Below are 21,883 nucleotides of genomic sequence, written 5' to 3' on the forward strand. Positions count from 1 at the left end.
ACGGCCATACAGCCCGGAAACCAGACAGCACCCCAGTGAATCAGGTTTGTTTCCCCACTCCTCCATGCAAAGCCTGCTGGAAGAGGTTGGCCTAGTCAAAAAATTGCCTCAGAACTCTCTCAGCCTCTCCTGCAACCAAGATGTCTCTTGCGAGGAGGGGAAGGGAAGGCGACTGTAAGCTGCTTTGAGACTCCTTAGGGTTGAGAAAAGTGGGGTATAAAAACCAACTCTTCTCCTTGCCATTGCCTTCCCTTCTATAGCAGCCCCCTCTCTTTCTTGGTGGACTCCCATCCAAGTATCTCTGCTTAGCTTTCTAACTCTGGCAAGATTAGGCTATCAGACTGCTACAACCCATTTTATGTGGCAGTTTCCGCAAACTGGTACTTTGCCAATGAATAATCAGAGGGGCTTAAAAGAGACAGGAAGATGATATCTGGGAAACAGCCCTTAATGATTTTCTTACAGCACCTTTGGGATAATGCAGTTCTATCTTAATCCTTCTGCATTATATATTGTTGAATTTATTCAGGACACTTGTGAATGTGAACCCGGCAAAGATTCCCTTGCTTAGAAGGGAGACTATCAAGAATCCCGGGACCCTTTTCGCTGCTGTTTCAACCACAGTAGTTTCTTATTGGTCCTTATACTTACAGCTAGCAACTTGGCCAGAGGCCACATCCTCAGCTGACCATGGACTACACAGAGAGGGATCCCACCAGTGTATATTCAGCCATGAGGCATCTAGATGAGGATTTGTCATGGCAATGAAGACTCACGGCAAAAAGGTTTGGGAAAGGCAGGAAGCAGCTGTGCCATTGTGGGGCTGGGGATCTGCTCAGCTGAGCGCAATGACCCATTTTCAAGCTTTTCCACTCAGGTGACAAGGCAGCGGAGCCGGCTTGCAAATGAAAAACATCTGTAATGAACTCACAGCCCATGCTCCGGGAGGGAACAGAGGAGACGCAGCCAGGTGGAAACACTTAAAACCACAAAACAGGAAGGCAGCAATAAGGAACAGTCTCTCCTCATCCACCGCCAAAGGATTTAGGGCCAATTAGGAATAGAGCACGTCCCCTGAACAAGCCACTGAGCACCCAGACCCATCAGCTATTCTCATACCAGAGTCATTCTTCTGACGGGCCCTTTTTGCCCAAATCCATTTTGTGCATAAAGCTGTCCTTGTAAGTATGAAGAAGAACAGCCCATGGAATTGCTGGTTGGATGACCAGATGCTAAAAAAGAAGACATTTTGAAGATTTCGGTGGAAAGCTTGTTTCGGTGGGGGGGAATCATTTCCCCACACACACACATTCTTCCAGAATTCCCTGTTCTGCATGACTTTCAAATGTTCAGGAGTCCTGCCCATCTGGCATCTATTTGCTGTCCTAGTTCCTTTGTACACCTCTGTTATGGACAGTATGTTCTACATAGAAGGGAGGCAGCATGACTTGGTGGTATGGCACGTACTAGACATACTGAACATCATGGGAACTGCCAGTAAAACCACCAGGAATGAGCTGCCCGGGTGAGTCTCCTCAGCAAAGTAATTTCATTGGGAAGGAGTTGGTTAGGAAAACCTCCCACATCCCTATTTCATTGTCCAATGGCCTGCTGAGAACCAGTAGGAGGATTTTTTCTTGAATGGGGCCATGATGTCACGTCCAACAAATACCCAGAGGTGACATCATATCACTGGCATGATGATGAGGCAACATTCTGGAATTTGGGCAACATTCAATGCCTGAATGTCATGCCAGTGACATGGTGTCACTTCCACTATTCACCAGAAGTGTCACTGCATTACTGGCATGCTGCCGTTTTCTATACATTAACACAGGGGTAGGGAACCTGAAATTTCGGCGAGAGCCGCGTCGCGGCTGCCCTTGCACTTTCTGTGGCTCCACGAGCCGAACCCTTTAGCTCCATCCTTACCCGCCCTGCAGGTGGCAGAGGCTGAGCGCCTCTTTCTGCAGTGCGTCTGGGCCGCACTGCGGGCTTCCCCTCTCGCCCACCCCGTTGGAGCGCTTTCCCGGTGGCTGGCGAGGCCGAGCCGCCGGCTTCATCCTTGCCCACTCTGCAGGCAGCAGGGCGGGCGCATCCATGCGCTTCTCAGAATGGCGAGGTAAAAGGTAAAAAAAAACCCCTATATATATAGTGTTATCTTTGTTTTAAATGTCAAAAATTATTTGCAGCTCCAAGTGTTTTCTTTTCCCGTGGAAAACGGGTCCAAATGGCTCTTTGAGTGTTAAAGGTTCCCTACCCCTGCATTAACATCAGACATGCAACAACCATAAACATATATCAAAATCCACGTCACAAATCAGGCTCAATTCCTCATTCAGGTTTTTTATAAACTCAAATTCATTATGAACACATTCGTTTCATTTGTTTCAACCAGAACTCAACACAGCAACTTATTGTATTCAGGAACTCAGTTCCAAAACATTCAAGTCCACGTTTTATAATAATGAAGTCAAAGTATTCTTCAAATAAAGTGCATCATTTCATCATTACAAACAATTCTTGAATGGACTAATGAAATGATTAACTTTATTTGGAGAATACTTTGACTTTATTATTATAAAACGTGGACTTGCATGTTTTGGAACTGAGTTCCTGAATACAGTAAGTTGCTGTCTTGAGTTCTGATTGAAACATAGGCCCCTTCCGCACACGCAAAATAATGCGCTTTCAAACCACTTTCACAACTGTTTGCAAGTGGATTTTGCTATTCTGCACAGAGCACTGAAAGCCGTTTGAAAGTGCATTATTCTGCATGTGCGGAATGAGCCAAATGAAATGAATGTGTTTATAATGAATTTGAGTTTATTAAAAACCTGAATGAGGAATTGAGCCTGATTTGCGATGTGGATTTTGATATATGCTGCCGTTTTCCCCATTCCTGTTGGGCACCCCCTCCTCCTCGGTTGCAGCTGGCTGGCAACCTTAGCACTGCTACCAAAAAGCCCCTGAATCATGTAGCTACTGAGCAGTTTCTGCTGTGATGGTGTTCTTGAGGAAGAAACCTGCCATCCGCACTCAGGTTGCTCCCTTTATGCCATGAACTCCTTTGTGTGGCACAAAGAAGGAAGCACTGCAGATCCATTTTTACTGGGTCTGACAGCATTCAGCCAGACTTGAGTCCAATAGCATCATAGACACCAACAAGATTTTCAGGATATAAGCTTTCAAGAGTCAAATAAATCTCTTTCCGTCACGTACTGCATTCAGCCAAGTTTTCGGCAGGGGCAAGTGTGGACGCTGAGGGACCCAGCTTGTTCTCCAGGGAGATGCATCAGAGCACACTCGGCACTCCCTTTCTAACAAATAACCTGCTCCCATTTACTAGAATGCAGAGGTGGGATCCAGCAGGTTCTCACCAGTTCCCGAGAGTGGGTTACTAATTATTTGTGTGTGCCGAGAGGGGGTTACTAATTGGGTCCGCTTTTCCATCTCCACGCCCTCGCCTCCCTGAGAGGCATACTGCCTTTGAACATGAAGGTTCCATATAGCAATTGCGACTAATAATGTAACTCCCTGAACTGGGTTAATCCCTTTCAGGTACTGCAATTCATGGATTCTCAATTACTGTACGCCTTTGCCATCTCACCAGTCTCTATCAAAGAACCTGTGTTTCACCATTGCTGTGTTCAGATTTGTGAGTTGGGGCATTTTCTATAATGTGATGATGATTTAGAAATGACCTGGTACCAAAAAATTTTGGGGGGTCGTGGTGGGGTGGCTGCCCATGGGGGGGGCATCCAACTCAGTTTTTGCCCAGGGCTCAGGTTTGCCTAGGTACGCCTCTGCCCCCTTTGCTGAGTGGGGGCTGGCGAGGGAACCTGTTACTAAAATTTTTGGATCCCACCACTGCTAGAATGTGTCTTATGTTCAGAAGACAACCCCTGCTCTGGAAACAAACTTGAGAAGACAGTTGGGTCTGACTTTCCTAGAACCTTTCAGCCCACAGAACAAACAACCTCATTCCCTTCACTGGCTCTACCTGCTCCATTCATGACATTATGTGCCACTCACAGCTGATGCAGGAAAGCCTAGGAATGATCGGAGAGTGTGACAGTTTTGAGACCAAACAAAAGGGAAGGAAATCTGGGCCATGTGGATGGACAAGGACAAAGTGATGGTGTCCCAAGAAGCCTCCAGAAAGTGCAAGGAAGTGGACGTATAAAGATAAATACAGTGCCACTCAACTCTTCACCAAACAATCTTTTTCCTCCCATCTCTTGAGTGACTTTCTGGATCATCATTAACTGCAGTTCAAAATTATATTAGTGGGTAAGGTTAACTGGTGTTCTCGTCGTAACCAGGATTTGATTTGAAAATACGTGAAGAAAGAATCCAGTAGCATTAACTCCGATGAATTCCAGCGCAGAAACAAATTTAAGGCAGATGGGTGACTGGGTGGAGAAGAAGTTACAACATGGAGGGGAAGGGAAGATACGTGTCCATGACCCTTTTTTAACAGGCACATGAAACTGAATCAGACCATTAATCCGTAAAGATCAATATTGTCAACTCCAACTGGCAGCTGCTATCCAGGGTCTCACATGAAGGCCTTTCACACCTGCTACCTGACCCTTTTCACTGCCAATGCTCAGGACTGAACCTGGGCCTTTCTGCAGGTAAAGCGATCACACTAGAACAGGGGTCTGCAACCTGTGGCTCTCCAGATGTTCATGGACTACAATTCCCATCAGCCCCTGCTAGCATGGCCAATTAAGACCCCTGCTCTAGAAGAGGAAGAGTTGGATTCATATCCCCCCTTTCTCTCCTATAGGAGACTCAAAGGGGCTTACAAACTCCTTGCCCTTCCCCCCTCACAACAAACACCCTGTGAGGTGGGTGGGGCTGAGAGAGCTCAGAAGAACTGTGACTAGCCCAAGGTCACCCAGCTGGCGTGTGTGGGAGTGCACAGGCTAATCTGAATTCCCCAGATAAGCCTCCACAGCTCAGGTGGCAGAGCGGGGAATCAAACCTGATTCCTCCAGATTAGAGTACATCTGCTCTTAACCACTATGCCACTGCTGCTCTACCATTAAGATAGGGGCCCACCTCCATGACAAAACAGTCAGCAACATTTGATCCACCCCAGATCCTTACAGATTGTCAAGGATGGGACTACCTGGGGAAATTATCCCTTTGTTATTTTGAGTTTCCTAATCCTATCTCATGTTCCTGGCTCAGCTCTCCAAGTGATCTCATGGTGAGCTATCCATTCATTTCCCAAGTTATCTGAAACCAATTTACTACATTAAGAAAATCCAGTTATTTGGAACTAATGTTTTATACACAGAGTGTGAGTTTTTGTAGGTTATTACCAACTTCTCCAAATGCCTGTGAAACTGTTATCTGCAAGTCAGGGAAACCAGGTGGTGGAATTTTGTATGCAAGGACTTTCAAAGGGATGTTTACATATAAGACTTATATAGTGTTAGAAAACAAGATTACTAACTGCTCTTAGACAGTGAGAAAAAAGAAACTGATTGACTGACACAAAGGATAAGAGCATTGTTTTTGCACCCTTGACTACACCCTTGTTAGTGAATGTGCCTTTAAGAGTTCTCACGTATACACACCACCATCTGATTTCCCTGCCTTGCAGCTAATTGTTCTACTGGCATCTGATGAACAAGGTAATAATCCACAGTTCACACTCTGCAAATAATTAAAAAAACCCTGAGTCTAAAAGGTGCAGTGGGATTTTCTTAATAATATTTGCTATGAAGATTGGCATGGCCCCTTTTGCACAGCTGAGTGACATCATAACTTCCAAGCCAACAGTTCATGGTGAAGACAAGATGGAGAGTTTCACAGGTTCTTTAAAAGGTGTTCTATTATTCATTCACCCTGGGTCTGAGTAATTTAACAAGATTTCATTAGGAACAATGCTTACAGTTCACATGTCTGACACAGAGAGAAGAGTTTCAGGAGAGGAGAATGGGAGGCTAATGCTGGATTGGCACAGAAAGAATTACAATTCATTTAAAAAACTGAGAAAATAGTACCCTGGACTCTGAATCCTGGGCATGGGAAATTTGCAAGCACTGTTAATGCCCAGTTGCCCAGAACAGGGAATAAATGTGTAACCAACCATAAACTGGGATTTTTGCATGGAGGCAATTGTCAAAGAGACAGTGACTAGCAATCCAGGGGAGCATGCAAGCCTGCTAGCCAACTGGGCTACTGGAGTTTAGTTTCTCAATAGAGTGGAGACTATTCACACAGACATGCCATTTTCCTTTTACCCTGAGATTTTGAATCATAATACATGTTCTATTTTGGAGCTGACAAAGCTGTTTATGGAAGAAAAACTCCATCAAAAACAGAAGCCATGAGACAGAACGTCTGGGAAGTGTGGCTCAGTGAACTATTCACTATCCTTCCCTTTACTGGCTATTGTACCTTGCACTTTACTGGCCTACATTCCAACAGTTTTGTGCCATCTGCATAGAGTTGCCAGGATGACAGTACAATCCACAGTGTGTGTGTGTGTGTGTGTGTGTGTGTGTGTGTGAGAGAGAGAGAGAGAGAGAGAGAGAGAGAGAGAGAGGGGGGGGGGGACTTCTGGAAGCAGCACAACATGGGCACCTCCTCTGCCGGTGCTGTCCCCAGCCGCCACAGATCTGTCCCATCCCCCATGGACTGCACTGTCAGCCAGGCAACCAATGGGAAGACTTGGAATGGGGATATGTGGAGTCCATCTGACATCATTGATATTGCTGTCATCATTCTCAGAAAAGATTCAGAAGTGACAACAGTAGCTCTAGGAATTGCTGGAAACTCTATGGTAAAACCAGAGCTACCATATATGTCACTTCCAGGGTTTACTCAGTGACATAGTTCTTTTTTTTTCCACCATGACTTGGAGCAGTGGCAGACACAGGACTTGCTGGTGGGAGGCTTACCACCCTATCAGGAGACCTGGCAAACCTACCTGTAAAGTTTGCTTGTCTTCTCTACACAGTTCTTCAGTTAGCACTTCCCTTTCACACCCTCACCAGTAAGGAGCTCTCTAATTTTAACAGCTGCTGCACTCTGTGGTACTTCCTTCCACACACTACCTATTGAAACACATCCCTCAGCTCTTAGACTGAAAACTGCCAGCAGTTCCTTCAAAATGTGGTGCTTGGCATGAGGACCCTGGAGCCTATACGTCTCTTGACAATCACTAGATCAATAAAAAGAAAAAACAGCTGAAGAAGGATCAATATTCAAGTCCCCCTGTTGCAATAAACTAAGCCTGATGAGCAGCAAGAACTAGTGAGCCTTGAAATTAGGAGGCCTGCTTAGAACCTGCCTTGATAATGACTCCAAGATCAGGGGTAATTTGCTCTGGTTTTTTCCAGTCAAAGCAAAACAACAGCTAGAAGTTGGAGGGCTTATTTCTGAAGGCTATAAAAAGCAACATGAACAGGAATAGTTTAACAGGCCAGCAGGATCTGGACCTAAGAGTTCTTGGTCTAGCAGAAGTACAACATGCTAGGGGATGTTTTAATGTGCTACAAAATATTTCATTTTGTCCCCAGGGAAACAAAATAGTTATCATTTTCCACATTAGAACATAAGAACTAGCCTGCTGGATCAGACCAGAGTCCATCTAGTCCAGCACTCTGCTACTCAAAGTGGCCCACCAGGTGCCTTTGGGAGCTCACATGCAGGAGGTGAAAGCAATGGCCTTCTACTGCTGCTTCTCCTGAGCACCTGGTCTGCTAAGGCATTTGCAATCTTAGATCAAGGAGGATCAAGATTGGTAACCATAGATGACTTCTCCTCCATAAATCTGTCCAAGCCCCTTTTAAAGCTATCCAGGTTAGTGGCCATCACCACCTTCCCATGGAGTCCACCCCATCCTGAATGTCTGTATAATGTCAGGACGTGAACAAACTGTGCAACCAGGTATTCTTTCTCCTCCTTACTTTTCCCCTGCAATTATTCCCAGTGTTCCCAAGTTGTGAACAAGAAAGAGATATCTCTTTCTCCCCCAGAATGCTCAGGAGAGGACAGCTGGGAGAGAGGGAAATTGCAGCCAAAGAAGACATTGGTCACAGTAAAAACTATTGCAACTGTTGGAAATCAAGGGTAACCACTGGCTACAGGATGGATGGAGCTGATGCTTACTCTAAGACGTCTCGATTAAATTGCTTCTTGCTATTCCCTAGGAACTCCCCGATCATCTGGCGGCTGAGTCCCTTGCGCTGGAGCAGGAAGTGTGCCACTCCGATGGGCGTGTCTGGGATGAAGCCCCGAGAGATAAGAAACTGGATCCCCTTGTCTGGATTTCTGGAAAGAAAGAGGAGGGAATGATGAGCTACATATTTACATCAGGGCATAAAATACTATTATCTTGAGCCAACCCTTGTGTTATCAGAGAATCATTGGCCTTTCCCATACCAGTGCTGTAGGGGAAGGGCAACAGCATAGTATAGACTGATCTCATCAGATTTCAGAAGCCAAGAAGGATCAATACTTGCAAAGGAGATCACCAAGGAAGACGCTGTAATGGAAAGCAATGGCAAAACACCTCGGATTCTCACTTGCCTTGAAAGCCCTTTCCTCGGCCTACGAGAAGTTGGCTGTGACCTGACAGCATTTTATGGACATATTGTAGGGTAGAATCAGGTGAGGCCAGGGAGACTGATAATGGGACAAAAATATATCACAATCTCACTATGGCACAGGTGTCAAACTCGTGGCCCTCCAGATGTTATGGACTACAGTTCCCATCATCCCCTGCCAGCATTATGCTGGCAGGGGATGATGGGAACTGTAGTCCTGGGGGGGGGGTGGGGGGGGGGGGGGGTGGGGGGGGGGGGGGGTGGGGGGGGGGGGGGGTGGGGGGGGGGGGGGGTGGGGGGGGGGGGGGGTGGGGGGGGGGGGGGGTGGGGGGGGGGGGGGGTGGGGGGGGGGGGGGGTGGGGGGGGGGGGGGGTGGGGGGGGGGGGGGGTGGGGGGGGGGGGGGGTGGGGGGGGGGGGGGGTGGGGGGGGGGGGGGGTGGGGGGGGGGGGGGGTGGGGGGGGGGGGGGGTGGGGGGGGGGGGGGGTGGGGGGGGGGGGGGGTGGGGGGGGGGGGGGGTGGGGGGGGGGGGGGGTGGGGGGGGGGGGGGGTGGGGGGGGGGGGGGGTGGGGGGGGGGGGGGGTGGGGGGGGGGGGGGGTGGGGGGGGGGGGGGGTGGGGGGGGGGGGGGGTGGGGGGGGGGGGGGGTGGGGGGGGGGGGGGGTGGGGGGGGGGGGGGGTGGGGGGGGGGGGGGGTGGGGGGGGGGGGGGGTGGGGGGGGGGGGGGGTGGGGGGGGGGGGGGGTGGGGGGGGGGGGGGGTGGGGGGGGGGGGGGGTGGGGGGGGGGGGGGGTGGGGGGGGGGGGGGGTGGGGGGGGGGGGGGGTGGGGGGGGGGGGGGGTGGGGGGGGGGGGGGGTGGGGGGGGGGGGGGGTGGGGGGGGGGGGGGGTGGGGGGGGGGGGGGGTGGGGGGGGGGGGGGGTGGGGGGGGGGGGGGGTGGGGGGGGGGGGGGGTGGGGGGGGGGGGGGGTGGGGGGGGGGGGGGGTGGGGGGGGGGGGGGGTGGGGGGGGGGGGGGGTGGGGGGGGGGGGGGGTGGGGGGGGGGGGGGGTGGGGGGGGGGGGGGGTGGGGGGGGGGGGGGGTGGGGGGGGGGGGGGGTGGGGGGGGGGGGGGGTGGGGGGGGGGGGGGGTGGGGGGGGGGGGGGGTGGGGGGGGGGGGGGGTGGGGGGGGGGGGGGGTGGGGGGGGGGGGGGGTGGGGGGGGGGGGGGGTGGGGGGGGGGGGGGGTGGGGGGGGGGGGGGGTGGGGGGGGGGGGGGGTGGGGGGGGGGGGGGGTGGGGGGGGGGGGGGGTGGGGGGGGGGGGGGGTGGGGGGGGGGGGGGGTGGGGGGGGGGGGGGGTGGGGGGGGGGGGGGGTGGGGGGGGGGGGGGGTGGGGGGGGGGGGGGGTGGGGGGGGGGGGGGGTGGGGGGGGGGGGGGGTGGGGGGGGGGGGGGGTGGGGGGGGGGGGGGGTGGGGGGGGGGGGGGGTGGGGGGGGGGGGGGGTGGGGGGGGGGGGGGGTGGGGGGGGGGGGGGGTGGGGGGGGGGGGGGGTGGGGGGGGGGGGGGGTGGGGGGGGGGGGGGGTGGGGGGGGGGGGGGGTGGGGGGGGGGGGGGGTGGGGGGGGGGGGGGGTGGGGGGGGGGGGGGGTGGGGGGGGGGGGGGGTGGGGGGGGGGGGGGGTGGGGGGGGGGGGGGGTGGGGGGGGGGGGGGGTGGGGGGGGGGGGGGGTGGGGGGGGGGGGGGGTGGGGGGGGGGGGGGGTGGGGGGGGGGGGGGGTGGGGGGGGGGGGGGGTGGGGGGGGGGGGGGGTGGGGGGGGGGGGGGGTGGGGGGGGGGGGGGGTGGGGGGGGGGGGGGGTGGGGGGGGGGGGGGGTGGGGGGGGGGGGGGGTGGGGGGGGGGGGGGGTGGGGGGGGGGGGGGGTGGGGGGGGGGGGGGGTGGGGGGGGGGGGGGGTGGGGGGGGGGGGGGGTGGGGGGGGGGGGGGGTGGGGGGGGGGGGGGGTGGGGGGGGGGGGGGGTGGGGGGGGGGGGGGGTGGGGGGGGGGGGGGGTGGGGGGGGGGGGGGGTGGGGGGGGGGGGGGGTGGGGGGGGGGGGGGGTGGGGGGGGGGGGGGGTGGGGGGGGGGGGGGGTGGGGGGGGGGGGGGGTGGGGGGGGGGGGGGGTGGGGGGGGGGGGGGGTGGGGGGGGGGGGGGGTGGGGGGGGGGGGGGGTGGGGGGGGGGGGGGGTGGGGGGGGGGGGGGGTGGGGGGGGGGGGGGGTGGGGGGGGGGGGGGGTGGGGGGGGGGGGGGGTGGGGGGGGGGGGGGGTGGGGGGGGGGGGGGGTGGGGGGGGGGGGGGGTGGGGGGGGGGGGGGGTGGGGGGGGGGGGGGGTGGGGGGGGGGGGGGGTGGGGGGGGGGGGGGGTGGGGGGGGGGGGGGGTGGGGGGGGGGGGGGGTGGGGGGGGGGGGGGGTGGGGGGGGGGGGGGGTGGGGGGGGGGGGGGGTGGGGGGGGGGGGGGGTGGGGGGGGGGGGGGGTGGGGGGGGGGGGGGGTGGGGGGGGGGGGGGGTGGGGGGGGGGGGGGGTGGGGGGGGGGGGGGGTGGGGGGGGGGGGGGGTGGGGGGGGGGGGGGGTGGGGGGGGGGGGGGGTGGGGGGGGGGGGGGGTGGGGGGGGGGGGGGGTGGGGGGGGGGGGGGGTGGGGGGGGGGGGGGGTGGGGGGGGGGGGGGGTGGGGGGGGGGGGGGGTGGGGGGGGGGGGGGGTGGGGGGGGGGGGGGGTGGGGGGGGGGGGGGGTGGGGGGGGGGGGGGGTGGGGGGGGGGGGGGGTGGGGGGGGGGGGGGGTGGGGGGGGGGGGGGGTGGGGGGGGGGGGGGGTGGGGGGGGGGGGGGGTGGGGGGGGGGGGGGGTGGGGGGGGGGGGGGGTGGGGGGGGGGGGGGGTGGGGGGGGGGGGGGGTGGGGGGGGGGGGGGGTGGGGGGGGGGGGGGGTGGGGGGGGGGGGGGGTGGGGGGGGGGGGGGGTGGGGGGGGGGGGGGGTGGGGGGGGGGGGGGGTGGGGGGGGGGGGGGGTGGGGGGGGGGGGGGGTGGGGGGGGGGGGGGGTGGGGGGGGGGGGGGGTGGGGGGGGGGGGGGGTGGGGGGGGGGGGGGGTGGGGGGGGGGGGGGGTGGGGGGGGGGGGGGGTGGGGGGGGGGGGGGGTGGGGGGGGGGGGGGGTGGGGGGGGGGGGGGGTGGGGGGGGGGGGGGGTGGGGGGGGGGGGGGGTGGGGGGGGGGGGGGGTGGGGGGGGGGGGGGGTGGGGGGGGGGGGGGGTGGGGGGGGGGGGGGGTGGGGGGGGGGGGGGGTGGGGGGGGGGGGGGGTGGGGGGGGGGGGGGGTGGGGGGGGGGGGGGGTGGGGGGGGGGGGGGGTGGGGGGGGGGGGGGGTGGGGGGGGGGGGGGGTGGGGGGGGGGGGGGGTGGGGGGGGGGGGGGGTGGGGGGGGGGGGGGGTGGGGGGGGGGGGGGGTGGGGGGGGGGGGGGGTGGGGGGGGGGGGGGGTGGGGGGGGGGGGGGGTGGGGGGGGGGGGGGGTGGGGGGGGGGGGGGGTGGGGGGGGGGGGGGGTGGGGGGGGGGGGGGGTGGGGGGGGGGGGGGGTGGGGGGGGGGGGGGGTGGGGGGGGGGGGGGGTGGGGGGGGGGGGGGGTGGGGGGGGGGGGGGGTGGGGGGGGGGGGGGGTGGGGGGGGGGGGGGGTGGGGGGGGGGGGGGGTGGGGGGGGGGGGGGGTGGGGGGGGGGGGGGGTGGGGGGGGGGGGGGGTGGGGGGGGGGGGGGGTGGGGGGGGGGGGGGGTGGGGGGGGGGGGGGGTGGGGGGGGGGGGGGGTGGGGGGGGGGGGGGGTGGGGGGGGGGGGGGGTGGGGGGGGGGGGGGGTGGGGGGGGGGGGGGGTGGGGGGGGGGGGGGGTGGGGGGGGGGGGGGGTGGGGGGGGGGGGGGGTGGGGGGGGGGGGGGGTGGGGGGGGGGGGGGGTGGGGGGGGGGGGGGGTGGGGGGGGGGGGGGGTGGGGGGGGGGGGGGGTGGGGGGGGGGGGGGGTGGGGGGGGGGGGGGGTGGGGGGGGGGGGGGGTGGGGGGGGGGGGGGGTGGGGGGGGGGGGGGGTGGGGGGGGGGGGGGGTGGGGGGGGGGGGGGGTGGGGGGGGGGGGGGGTGGGGGGGGGGGGGGGTGGGGGGGGGGGGGGGTGGGGGGGGGGGGGGGTGGGGGGGGGGGGGGGTGGGGGGGGGGGGGGGTGGGGGGGGGGGGGGGTGGGGGGGGGGGGGGGTGGGGGGGGGGGGGGGTGGGGGGGGGGGGGGGTGGGGGGGGGGGGGGGTGGGGGGGGGGGGGGGTGGGGGGGGGGGGGGGTGGGGGGGGGGGGGGGTGGGGGGGGGGGGGGGTGGGGGGGGGGGGGGGTGGGGGGGGGGGGGGGTGGGGGGGGGGGGGGGTGGGGGGGGGGGGGGGTGGGGGGGGGGGGGGGTGGGGGGGGGGGGGGGTGGGGGGGGGGGGGGGTGGGGGGGGGGGGGGGTGGGGGGGGGGGGGGGTGGGGGGGGGGGGGGGTGGGGGGGGGGGGGGGTGGGGGGGGGGGGGGGTGGGGGGGGGGGGGGGTGGGGGGGGGGGGGGGTGGGGGGGGGGGGGGGTGGGGGGGGGGGGGGGTGGGGGGGGGGGGGGGTGGGGGGGGGGGGGGGTGGGGGGGGGGGGGGGTGGGGGGGGGGGGGGGTGGGGGGGGGGGGGGGTGGGGGGGGGGGGGGGTGGGGGGGGGGGGGGGTGGGGGGGGGGGGGGGTGGGGGGGGGGGGGGGTGGGGGGGGGGGGGGGTGGGGGGGGGGGGGGGTGGGGGGGGGGGGGGGTGGGGGGGGGGGGGGGTGGGGGGGGGGGGGGGTGGGGGGGGGGGGGGGTGGGGGGGGGGGGGGGTGGGGGGGGGGGGGGGTGGGGGGGGGGGGGGGTGGGGGGGGGGGGGGGTGGGGGGGGGGGGGGGTGGGGGGGGGGGGGGGTGGGGGGGGGGGGGGGTGGGGGGGGGGGGGGGTGGGGGGGGGGGGGGGTGGGGGGGGGGGGGGGTGGGGGGGGGGGGGGGTGGGGGGGGGGGGGGGTGGGGGGGGGGGGGGGTGGGGGGGGGGGGGGGTGGGGGGGGGGGGGGGTGGGGGGGGGGGGGGGTGGGGGGGGGGGGGGGTGGGGGGGGGGGGGGGTGGGGGGGGGGGGGGGTGGGGGGGGGGGGGGGTGGGGGGGGGGGGGGGTGGGGGGGGGGGGGGGTGGGGGGGGGGGGGGGTGGGGGGGGGGGGGGGTGGGGGGGGGGGGGGGTGGGGGGGGGGGGGGGTGGGGGGGGGGGGGGGTGGGGGGGGGGGGGGGTGGGGGGGGGGGGGGGTGGGGGGGGGGGGGGGTGGGGGGGGGGGGGGGTGGGGGGGGGGGGGGGTGGGGGGGGGGGGGGGTGGGGGGGGGGGGGGGTGGGGGGGGGGGGGGGTGGGGGGGGGGGGGGGTGGGGGGGGGGGGGGGTGGGGGGGGGGGGGGGTGGGGGGGGGGGGGGGTGGGGGGGGGGGGGGGTGGGGGGGGGGGGGGGTGGGGGGGGGGGGGGGTGGGGGGGGGGGGGGGTGGGGGGGGGGGGGGGTGGGGGGGGGGGGGGGTGGGGGGGGGGGGGGGTGGGGGGGGGGGGGGGTGGGGGGGGGGGGGGGTGGGGGGGGGGGGGGGTGGGGGGGGGGGGGGGTGGGGGGGGGGGGGGGTGGGGGGGGGGGGGGGTGGGGGGGGGGGGGGGTGGGGGGGGGGGGGGGTGGGGGGGGGGGGGGGTGGGGGGGGGGGGGGGTGGGGGGGGGGGGGGGTGGGGGGGGGGGGGGGTGGGGGGGGGGGGGGGTGGGGGGGGGGGGGGGTGGGGGGGGGGGGGGGTGGGGGGGGGGGGGGGTGGGGGGGGGGGGGGGTGGGGGGGGGGGGGGGTGGGGGGGGGGGGGGGTGGGGGGGGGGGGGGGTGGGGGGGGGGGGGGGTGGGGGGGGGGGGGGGTGGGGGGGGGGGGGGGTGGGGGGGGGGGGGGGTGGGGGGGGGGGGGGGTGGGGGGGGGGGGGGGTGGGGGGGGGGGGGGGTGGGGGGGGGGGGGGGTGGGGGGGGGGGGGGGTGGGGGGGGGGGGGGGTGGGGGGGGGGGGGGGTGGGGGGGGGGGGGGGTGGGGGGGGGGGGGGGTGGGGGGGGGGGGGGGTGGGGGGGGGGGGGGGTGGGGGGGGGGGGGGGTGGGGGGGGGGGGGGGTGGGGGGGGGGGGGGGTGGGGGGGGGGGGGGGTGGGGGGGGGGGGGGGTGGGGGGGGGGGGGGGTGGGGGGGGGGGGGGGTGGGGGGGGGGGGGGGTGGGGGGGGGGGGGGGTGGGGGGGGGGGGGGGTGGGGGGGGGGGGGGGTGGGGGGGGGGGGGGGTGGGGGGGGGGGGGGGTGGGGGGGGGGGGGGGTGGGGGGGGGGGGGGGTGGGGGGGGGGGGGGGTGGGGGGGGGGGGGGGTGGGGGGGGGGGGGGGTGGGGGGGGGGGGGGGTGGGGGGGGGGGGGGGTGGGGGGGGGGGGGGGTGGGGGGGGGGGGGGGTGGGGGGGGGGGGGGGTGGGGGGGGGGGGGGGTGGGGGGGGGGGGGGGTGGGGGGGGGGGGGGGTGGGGGGGGGGGGGGGTGGGGGGGGGGGGGGGTGGGGGGGGGGGGGGGTGGGGGGGGGGGGGGGTGGGGGGGGGGGGGGGTGGGGGGGGGGGGGGGTGGGGGGGGGGGGGGGTGGGGGGGGGGGGGGGTGGGGGGGGGGGGGGGTGGGGGGGGGGGGGGGTGGGGGGGGGGGGGGGTGGGGGGGGGGGGGGGTGGGGGGGGGGGGGGGTGGGGGGGGGGGGGGGTGGGGGGGGGGGGGGGTGGGGGGGGGGGGGGGTGGGGGGGGGGGGGGGTGGGGGGGGGGGGGGGTGGGGGGGGGGGGGGGTGGGGGGGGGGGGGGGTGGGGGGGGGGGGGGGTGGGGGGGGGGGGGGGTGGGGGGGGGGGGGGGTGGGGGGGGGGGGGGGTGGGGGGGGGGGGGGGTGGGGGGGGGGGGGGGTGGGGGGGGGGGGGGGTGGGGGGGGGGGGGGGTGGGGGGGGGGGGGGGTGGGGGGGGGGGGGGGTGGGGGGGGGGGGGGGTGGGGGGGGGGGGGGGTGGGGGGGGGGGGGGGTGGGGGGGGGGGGGGGTGGGGGGGGGGGGGGGTGGGGGGGGGGGGGGGTGGGGGGGGGGGGGGGTGGGGGGGGGGGGGGGTGGGGGGGGGGGGGGGTGGGGGGGGGGGGGGGTGGGGGGGGGGGGGGGTGGGGGGGGGGGGGGGTGGGGGGGGGGGGGGGTGGGGGGGGGGGGGGGTGGGGGGGGGGGGGGGTGGGGGGGGGGGGGGGTGGGGGGGGGGGGGGGTGGGGGGGGGGGGGGGTGGGGGGGGGGGGGGGTGGGGGGGGGGGGGGGTGGGGGGGGGGGGGGGTGGGGGGGGGGGGGGGTGGGGGGGGGGGGGGGTGGGGGGGGGGGGGGGTGGGGGGGGGGGGGGGTGGGGGGGGGGGGGGGTGGGGGGGGGGGGGGGTGGGGGGGGGGGGGGGTGGGGGGGGGGGGGGGTGGGGGGGGGGGGGGGTGGGGGGGGGGGGGGGTGGGGGGGGGGGGGGGTGGGGGGGGGGGGGGGTGGGGGGGGGGGGGGGTGGGGGGGGGGGGGGGTGGGGGGGGGGGGGGGTGGGGGGGGGGGGGGGTGGGGGGGGGGGGGGGTGGGGGGGGGGGGGGGTGGGGGGGGGGGGGGGTGGGGGGGGGGGGGGGTGGGGGGGGGGGGGGGTGGGGGGGGGGGGGGGTGGGGGGGGGGGGGGGTGGGGGGGGGGGGGGGTGGGGGGGGGGGGGGGTGGGGGGGGGGGGGGGTGGGGGGGGGGGGGGGTGGGGGGGGGGGGGGGTGGGGGGGGGGGGGGGTGGGGGGGGGGGGGGGTGGGGGGGGGGGGGGGTGGGGGGGGGGGGGGGTGGGGGGGGGGGGGGGTGGGGGGGGGGGGGGGTGGGGGGGGGGGGGGGTGGGGGGGGGGGGGGGTGGGGGGGGGGGGGGGTGGGGGGGGGGGGGGGTGGGGGGGGGGGGGGGTGGGGGGGGGGGGGGGTGGGGGGGGGGGGGGGTGGGGGGGGGGGGGGGTGGGGGGGGGGGGGGGTGGGGGGGGGGGGGGGTGGGGGGGGGGGGGGGTGGGGGGGGGGGGGGGTGGGGGGGGGGGGGGGTGGGGGGGGGGGGGGGTGGGGGGGGGGGGGGGTGGGGGGGGGGGGGGGTGGGGGGGGGGGGGGGTGGGGGGGGGGGGGGGTGGGGGGGGGGGGGGGTGGGGGGGGGGGGGGGTGGGGGGGGGGGGGGGTGGGGGGGGGGGGGGGTGGGGGGGGGGGGGGGTGGGGGGGGGGGGGGGTGGGGGGGGGGGGGGGTGGGGGGGGGGGGGGGTGGGGGGGGGGGGGGGTGGGGGGGGGGGGGGGTGGGGGGGGGGGGGGGTGGGGGGGGGGGGGGGTGGGGGGGGGGGGGGGTGGGGGGGGGGGGGGGTGGGGGGGGGGGGGGGTGGGGGGGGGGGGGGGTGGGGGGGGGGGGGGGTGGGGGGGGGGGGGGGTGGGGGGGGGGGGGGGTGGGGGGGGGGGGGGGTGGGGGGGGGGGGGGGTGGGGGGGGGGGGGGGTGGGGGGGGGGGGGGGTGGGGGGGGGGGGGGGTGGGGGGGGGGGGGGGTGGGGGGGGGGGGGGGTGGGGGGGGGGGGGGGTGGGGGGGGGGGGGGGTGGGGGGGGGGGGGGGTGGGGGGGGGGGGGGGTGGGGGGGGGGGGGGGTGGGGGGGGGGGGGGGTGGGGGGGGGGGGGGGTGGGGGGGGGGGGGGGTGGGGGGGGGGGGGGGTGGGGGGGGGGGGGGGTGGGGGGGGGGGGGGGTGGGGGGGGGGGGGGGTGGGGGGGGGGGGGGGTGGGGGGGGGGGGGGGTGGGGGGGGGGGGGGGTGGGGGGGGGGGGGGGTGGGGGGGGGGGGGGGTGGGGGGGGGGGGGGGTGGGGGGGGGGGGGGGTGGGGGGGGGGGGGGGTGGGGGGGGGGGGGGGTGGGGGGGGGGGGGGGTGGGGGGGGGGGGGGGTGGGGGGGGGGGGGGGTGGGGGGGGGGGGGGGTGGGGGGGGGGGGGGGTGGGGGGGGGGGGGGGTGGGGGGGGGGGGGGGTGGGGGGGGGGGGGGGTGGGGGGGGGGGGGGGTGGGGGGGGGGGGGGGTGGGGGGGGGGGGGGGTGGGGGGGGGGGGGGGTGGGGGGGGGGGGGGGTGGGGGGGGGGGGGGGTGGGGGGGGGGGGGGGTGGGGGGGGGGGGGGGTGGGGGGGGGGGGGGGTGGGGGGGGGGGGGGGTGGGGGGGGGGGGGGGTGGGGGGGGGGGGGGGTGGGGGGGGGGGGGGGTGGGGGGGGGGGGGGGTGGGGGGGGGGGGGGGTGGGGGGGGGGGGGGGTGGGGGGGGGGGGGGGTGGGGGGGGGGGGGGGTGGGGGGGGGGGGGGGTGGGGGGGGGGGGGGGTGGGGGGGGGGGGGGGTGGGGGGGGGGGGGGGTGGGGGGGGGGGGGGGTGGGGGGGGGGGGGGGTGGGGGGGGGGGGGGGTGGGGGGGGGGGGGGGTGGGGGGGGGGGGGGGTGGGGGGGGGGGGGGGTGGGGGGGGGGGGGGGTGGGGGGGGGGGGGGGTGGGGGGGGGGGGGGGTGGGGGGGGGGGGGGGTGGGGGGGGGGGGGGGTGGGGGGGGGGGGGGGTGGGGGGGGGGGGGGGTGGGGGGGGGGGGGGGTGGGGGGGGGGGGGGGTGGGGGGGGGGGGGGGTGGGGGGGGGGGGGGGTGGGGGGGGGGGGGGGTGGGGGGGGGGGGGGGTGGGGGGGGGGGGGGGTGGGGGGGGGGGGGGGTGGGGGGGGGGGGGGGTGGGGGGGGGGGGGGGTGGGGGGGGGGGGGGGTGGGGGGGGGGGGGGGTGGGGGGGGGGGGGGGTGGGGGGGGGGGGGGGTGGGGGGGGGGGGGGGTGGGGGGGGGGGGGGGTGGGGGGGGGGGGGGGTGGGGGGGGGGGGGGGTGGGGGGGGGGGGGGGTGGGGGGGGGGGGGGGTGGGGGGGGGGGGGGGTGGGGGGGGGGGGGGGTGGGGGGGGGGGGGGGTGGGGGGGGGGGGGGGTGGGGGGGGGGGGGGGTGGGGGGGGGGGGGGGTGGGGGGGGGGGGGGGTGGGGGGGGGGGTGGGGGGGGGGGGGGGGGGTGGGGGGTGGGGGGGGGGGGGGGGGGGGGGGGGGGGGGGGGGGGGGGGGGGGGGGGGGGGGGAGGGGGGGGGGGGGGGGGGGGGGGGGGGGGGGGGGGGGGGGGGGGGGTGGGGATGTGTCAGGAGAGGTCGCTCTCCTGCCATGCTGGGCTTTGGAGACTGTGGGGGGAAACAAAATTCCTTCCTACTGCTCTTGGATATTTCCCAAATACTGTGGAGCAAGAGATACCCCTCCCCCAATTTTCTGTGCATGCTGGAGAACTTGGAAGGCATATGAATTCTCTGCGGTGTGTAAATGCGTTGCATAAGAGAAGGGGATTCTCACTTAACAGCAAATAACCACCAAGACATTTGTGATTACTGCTGGTGACCCGGCAACTGTTTCTGATGTCCCCTGATAATGCCCAAAGTTTTTTTTATCAGAAAACTTTCCCATGCTTGCATATACATATGTCAAACTTCTTTCTAGAAAACCTTTCATGAAGTGCCCAATTAAACTCAAAATCATGACACTATAGCCAGAACACCTGTGATTCTGTTGATTACTCCCATGAGAGAAGCAAAATAGAATCACACAGGGAAATCCTGCAGTAAAGTATGAAATATTGCAGTCTTGCAATGCTAAATCTTCCTAAGCATATCCTCCTTTTCTCTCCCTTCCTTGATAAGAAACCCAGGTTTGTGATCAAGAAAGCGGGATGCCCAATCCATTCTGATCTCAGGTAAATCAAGGAGTGATTGTGACATACGAATGCAGTCTCATCTTTGGCAGCATGTTTGTGAGAATCGTCAGAACTGGCTGTCGTGGGTTTTTTCTGGGCTGTCAGAACCTGGAAACTTCTCAGGAACACGAGGAAGAGAAAAAAATAGAACTCTTTATATCTGTCTATCTTGCCAGCTGTCCTTCCTGCCTCTGGCTTTAAACTTCAGAGACCTCGGTTGTTTTCAGCCAGGAATGATTCTCCATTTTCCTCTCATTGCCATTAAACTGTAAATACTTTCATAGAGGCAATGGCACTTCTACACAGGAGTTTCCCCTGTGTTTTCCCCTCCTGCTTGCCATTTTCCCCACCACCAGCACTGTGCTTTCTGCTGCTTTTTGCCTGAATTATCAGTAAAAACTATAGCAATATACCTATTACTGATTTTTCAATGGCAAAAAGCCCATTAGAAGTGGAGTGGAATAGTGGAGGGAGGGGATATGGTATCAGATATGGTGCCAGAAGTGGGAAGGAAGGTGAGAAAATCTACAGCTTCCCATCCGCACTTGTTCCAAACCTTCTTTCAGTATGATATTTCAGGAAAGAATGCACCACCAAAGCAGGAAAGATTGTACTGAAAGCAGTTTTTTAAAAAAATGTCAGTGGGAAACTGCAAATCTCTAGCAGAGTTGGGGGGAACCAAGGAAGTTGGAGGAAGCACAATGGTGTCGTGTAGAAGCCAAAATTTTTAAGAAGACTGTGGAATGGTGGGTATGAATGCAGTGGTTAAAAACATTTTCAAAACTACCATATGGGTTACTCTCTACCAAAGCTCTAACCATTTTACATGATTCTGCACAGAGTGATGATGCCTTCTATATCCATTCTGGTAGGCCATTACAAAGGACTGGACCTGCCATGGAAAAACCGTGTGACCTAACTGTTACCATACATTCAGTCCAAAGACGGCACTGCCAGCAGTAAGAGCATAGCTAGCATATCAAAGTACAGCCTAAGCCAGGGGTCTGGTTAGATGATATGTGAAATGCTAGTTGGGTTCAGGGAAAGTCCAACCCAAGTTGCATTTCATGTGTAACCTGGAACTTACCTTAAAACTGGAGGGGGGAAAATTGGTTTCAATCACAGCATGGTGGCAGAAAGGGCTTTATCTTAAAATTGGAGAGGGGAAAAATTGGTTCCAATCACAGCACAGTGGCAGAAAGGGCTTTATCTTAAAACTGGAGAGGAAAAAATTGGTTTCCAGTCACAGCATGGCGGCAGAAAGGGCTTTATCTTAAAACTGGAGAGGAAAAAATTGGTTTCCAATCACAGCATGGGGGCAGAAAGGGCTTTAGCATTCCATCTCTCTTGCGTGGCCATGCAGGGGGAGTTGTTTGTGTCACTATAGGTCCAAACCCAACCAAATTTTACATATCAGCTAATCCAGGGGTCTGCAACCTGCGGCTCTCCAGATGTTCATGGACTACAATTCCCAATTGGCCATGGTGGCAGGGGCTGATGGGAATTGTAGTCCATGAACATCTGGAGAGTCGCAGGTTGCAGATCCCTGAAAATCAGACCCTAGTTCACAGGGCTGTTGTGAGGGACACAGTTTGACAAACCATAAAAACTCCCAGCTTCTCAAACAAAAAAAATGTAACTAATAAATTAACTGACAAGCTGGCAAGGACTGGCAAAGCAGATGCCAAGAAGGTTACATCTTTTACTAGGACATTCTGAACAAAAAAAATACTCAACAGACACTGTGCTTTTCCTGGGCAATGTAAAAAAACTTAACATTTGCAGAATTATGAGCATGCTGGTGCCCCTCACATGATTGCCTGCTACTTCGGGTTGTGGTGGTTCACTGGTATCACAAACTGGTATTACACCGCCCAGTGTAAAGGAAGATGCGTTCTCCTAGCAGGCCGTCTTCACCAAATAGCAAGAGCCCCATGCTGACCACACTACCGTGCTGTCACATACAGAGAACAATGGACTTTAACCCACTTTTATTGCCTTTTGCAACTGGACTGCACAATGTGAAACGGCAGTTGATCACTGAAGTGCACTGAAAGTGGACTGAAACTGCATTATTCAGGATGTGTGAAAGCACCCCAAGGCATCCCTCATGCAGTCATAATGCAATTCATATAAAGTCAGCCTAACCCTGGTAGAATACACAAGAACTAGGAAAGTGCAGTGAATAGACTTTCTGTTCTGGACCAAGGAGACACAAGATTGAAATTCCAACTTAACCATAAAGCTTACCAGGGGCGATTCCGCACACGAGTAAAATAGGTTCGACCCAGTTCCCTGAGAAGGGTACTAACCTAGGTCAAAGCCATTGTTGTTCCCCACTGCAACCAGCTTGATCCCAGCTTGGAGGGCAGAATCATTCTGTGCCTCTTCACCGCTCCATTCCGATTGGCTACTGTTCTATGGCCATGTTCCGTCTATCCCCACACACGTTATAAAAAAAACTGCCACAGGAATGGAGGGACAAAGG

General features: G+C 67.4%; 1 protein-coding gene across 9 annotated transcripts in view; it reads right to left on the minus strand.

Moving 5' to 3' along the window:
- Positions 1–21,883, minus strand: part of IQSEC3 (IQ motif and Sec7 domain ArfGEF 3) — a 219,305-nt gene that overhangs the window by 23,921 nt on the left and 173,501 nt on the right. For all 9 annotated transcript variants that reach the window (XM_048499195.1, XM_048499194.1, XM_048499202.1 and 6 more), the window contains one exon: positions 8,137–8,298. In XM_048499195.1, the coding sequence (XP_048355152.1) occupies positions 8,137–8,298 (162 nt within the window). The remainder of the gene's footprint in view (positions 1–8,136; positions 8,299–21,883) is intronic.

The sequence above is a fragment of the Sphaerodactylus townsendi genome, linkage group LG06, assembly GCF_021028975.2.
Source record: "Sphaerodactylus townsendi isolate TG3544 linkage group LG06, MPM_Stown_v2.3, whole genome shotgun sequence".
Taxonomy (NCBI): Eukaryota; Metazoa; Chordata; class Lepidosauria; order Squamata; family Sphaerodactylidae; genus Sphaerodactylus; species Sphaerodactylus townsendi.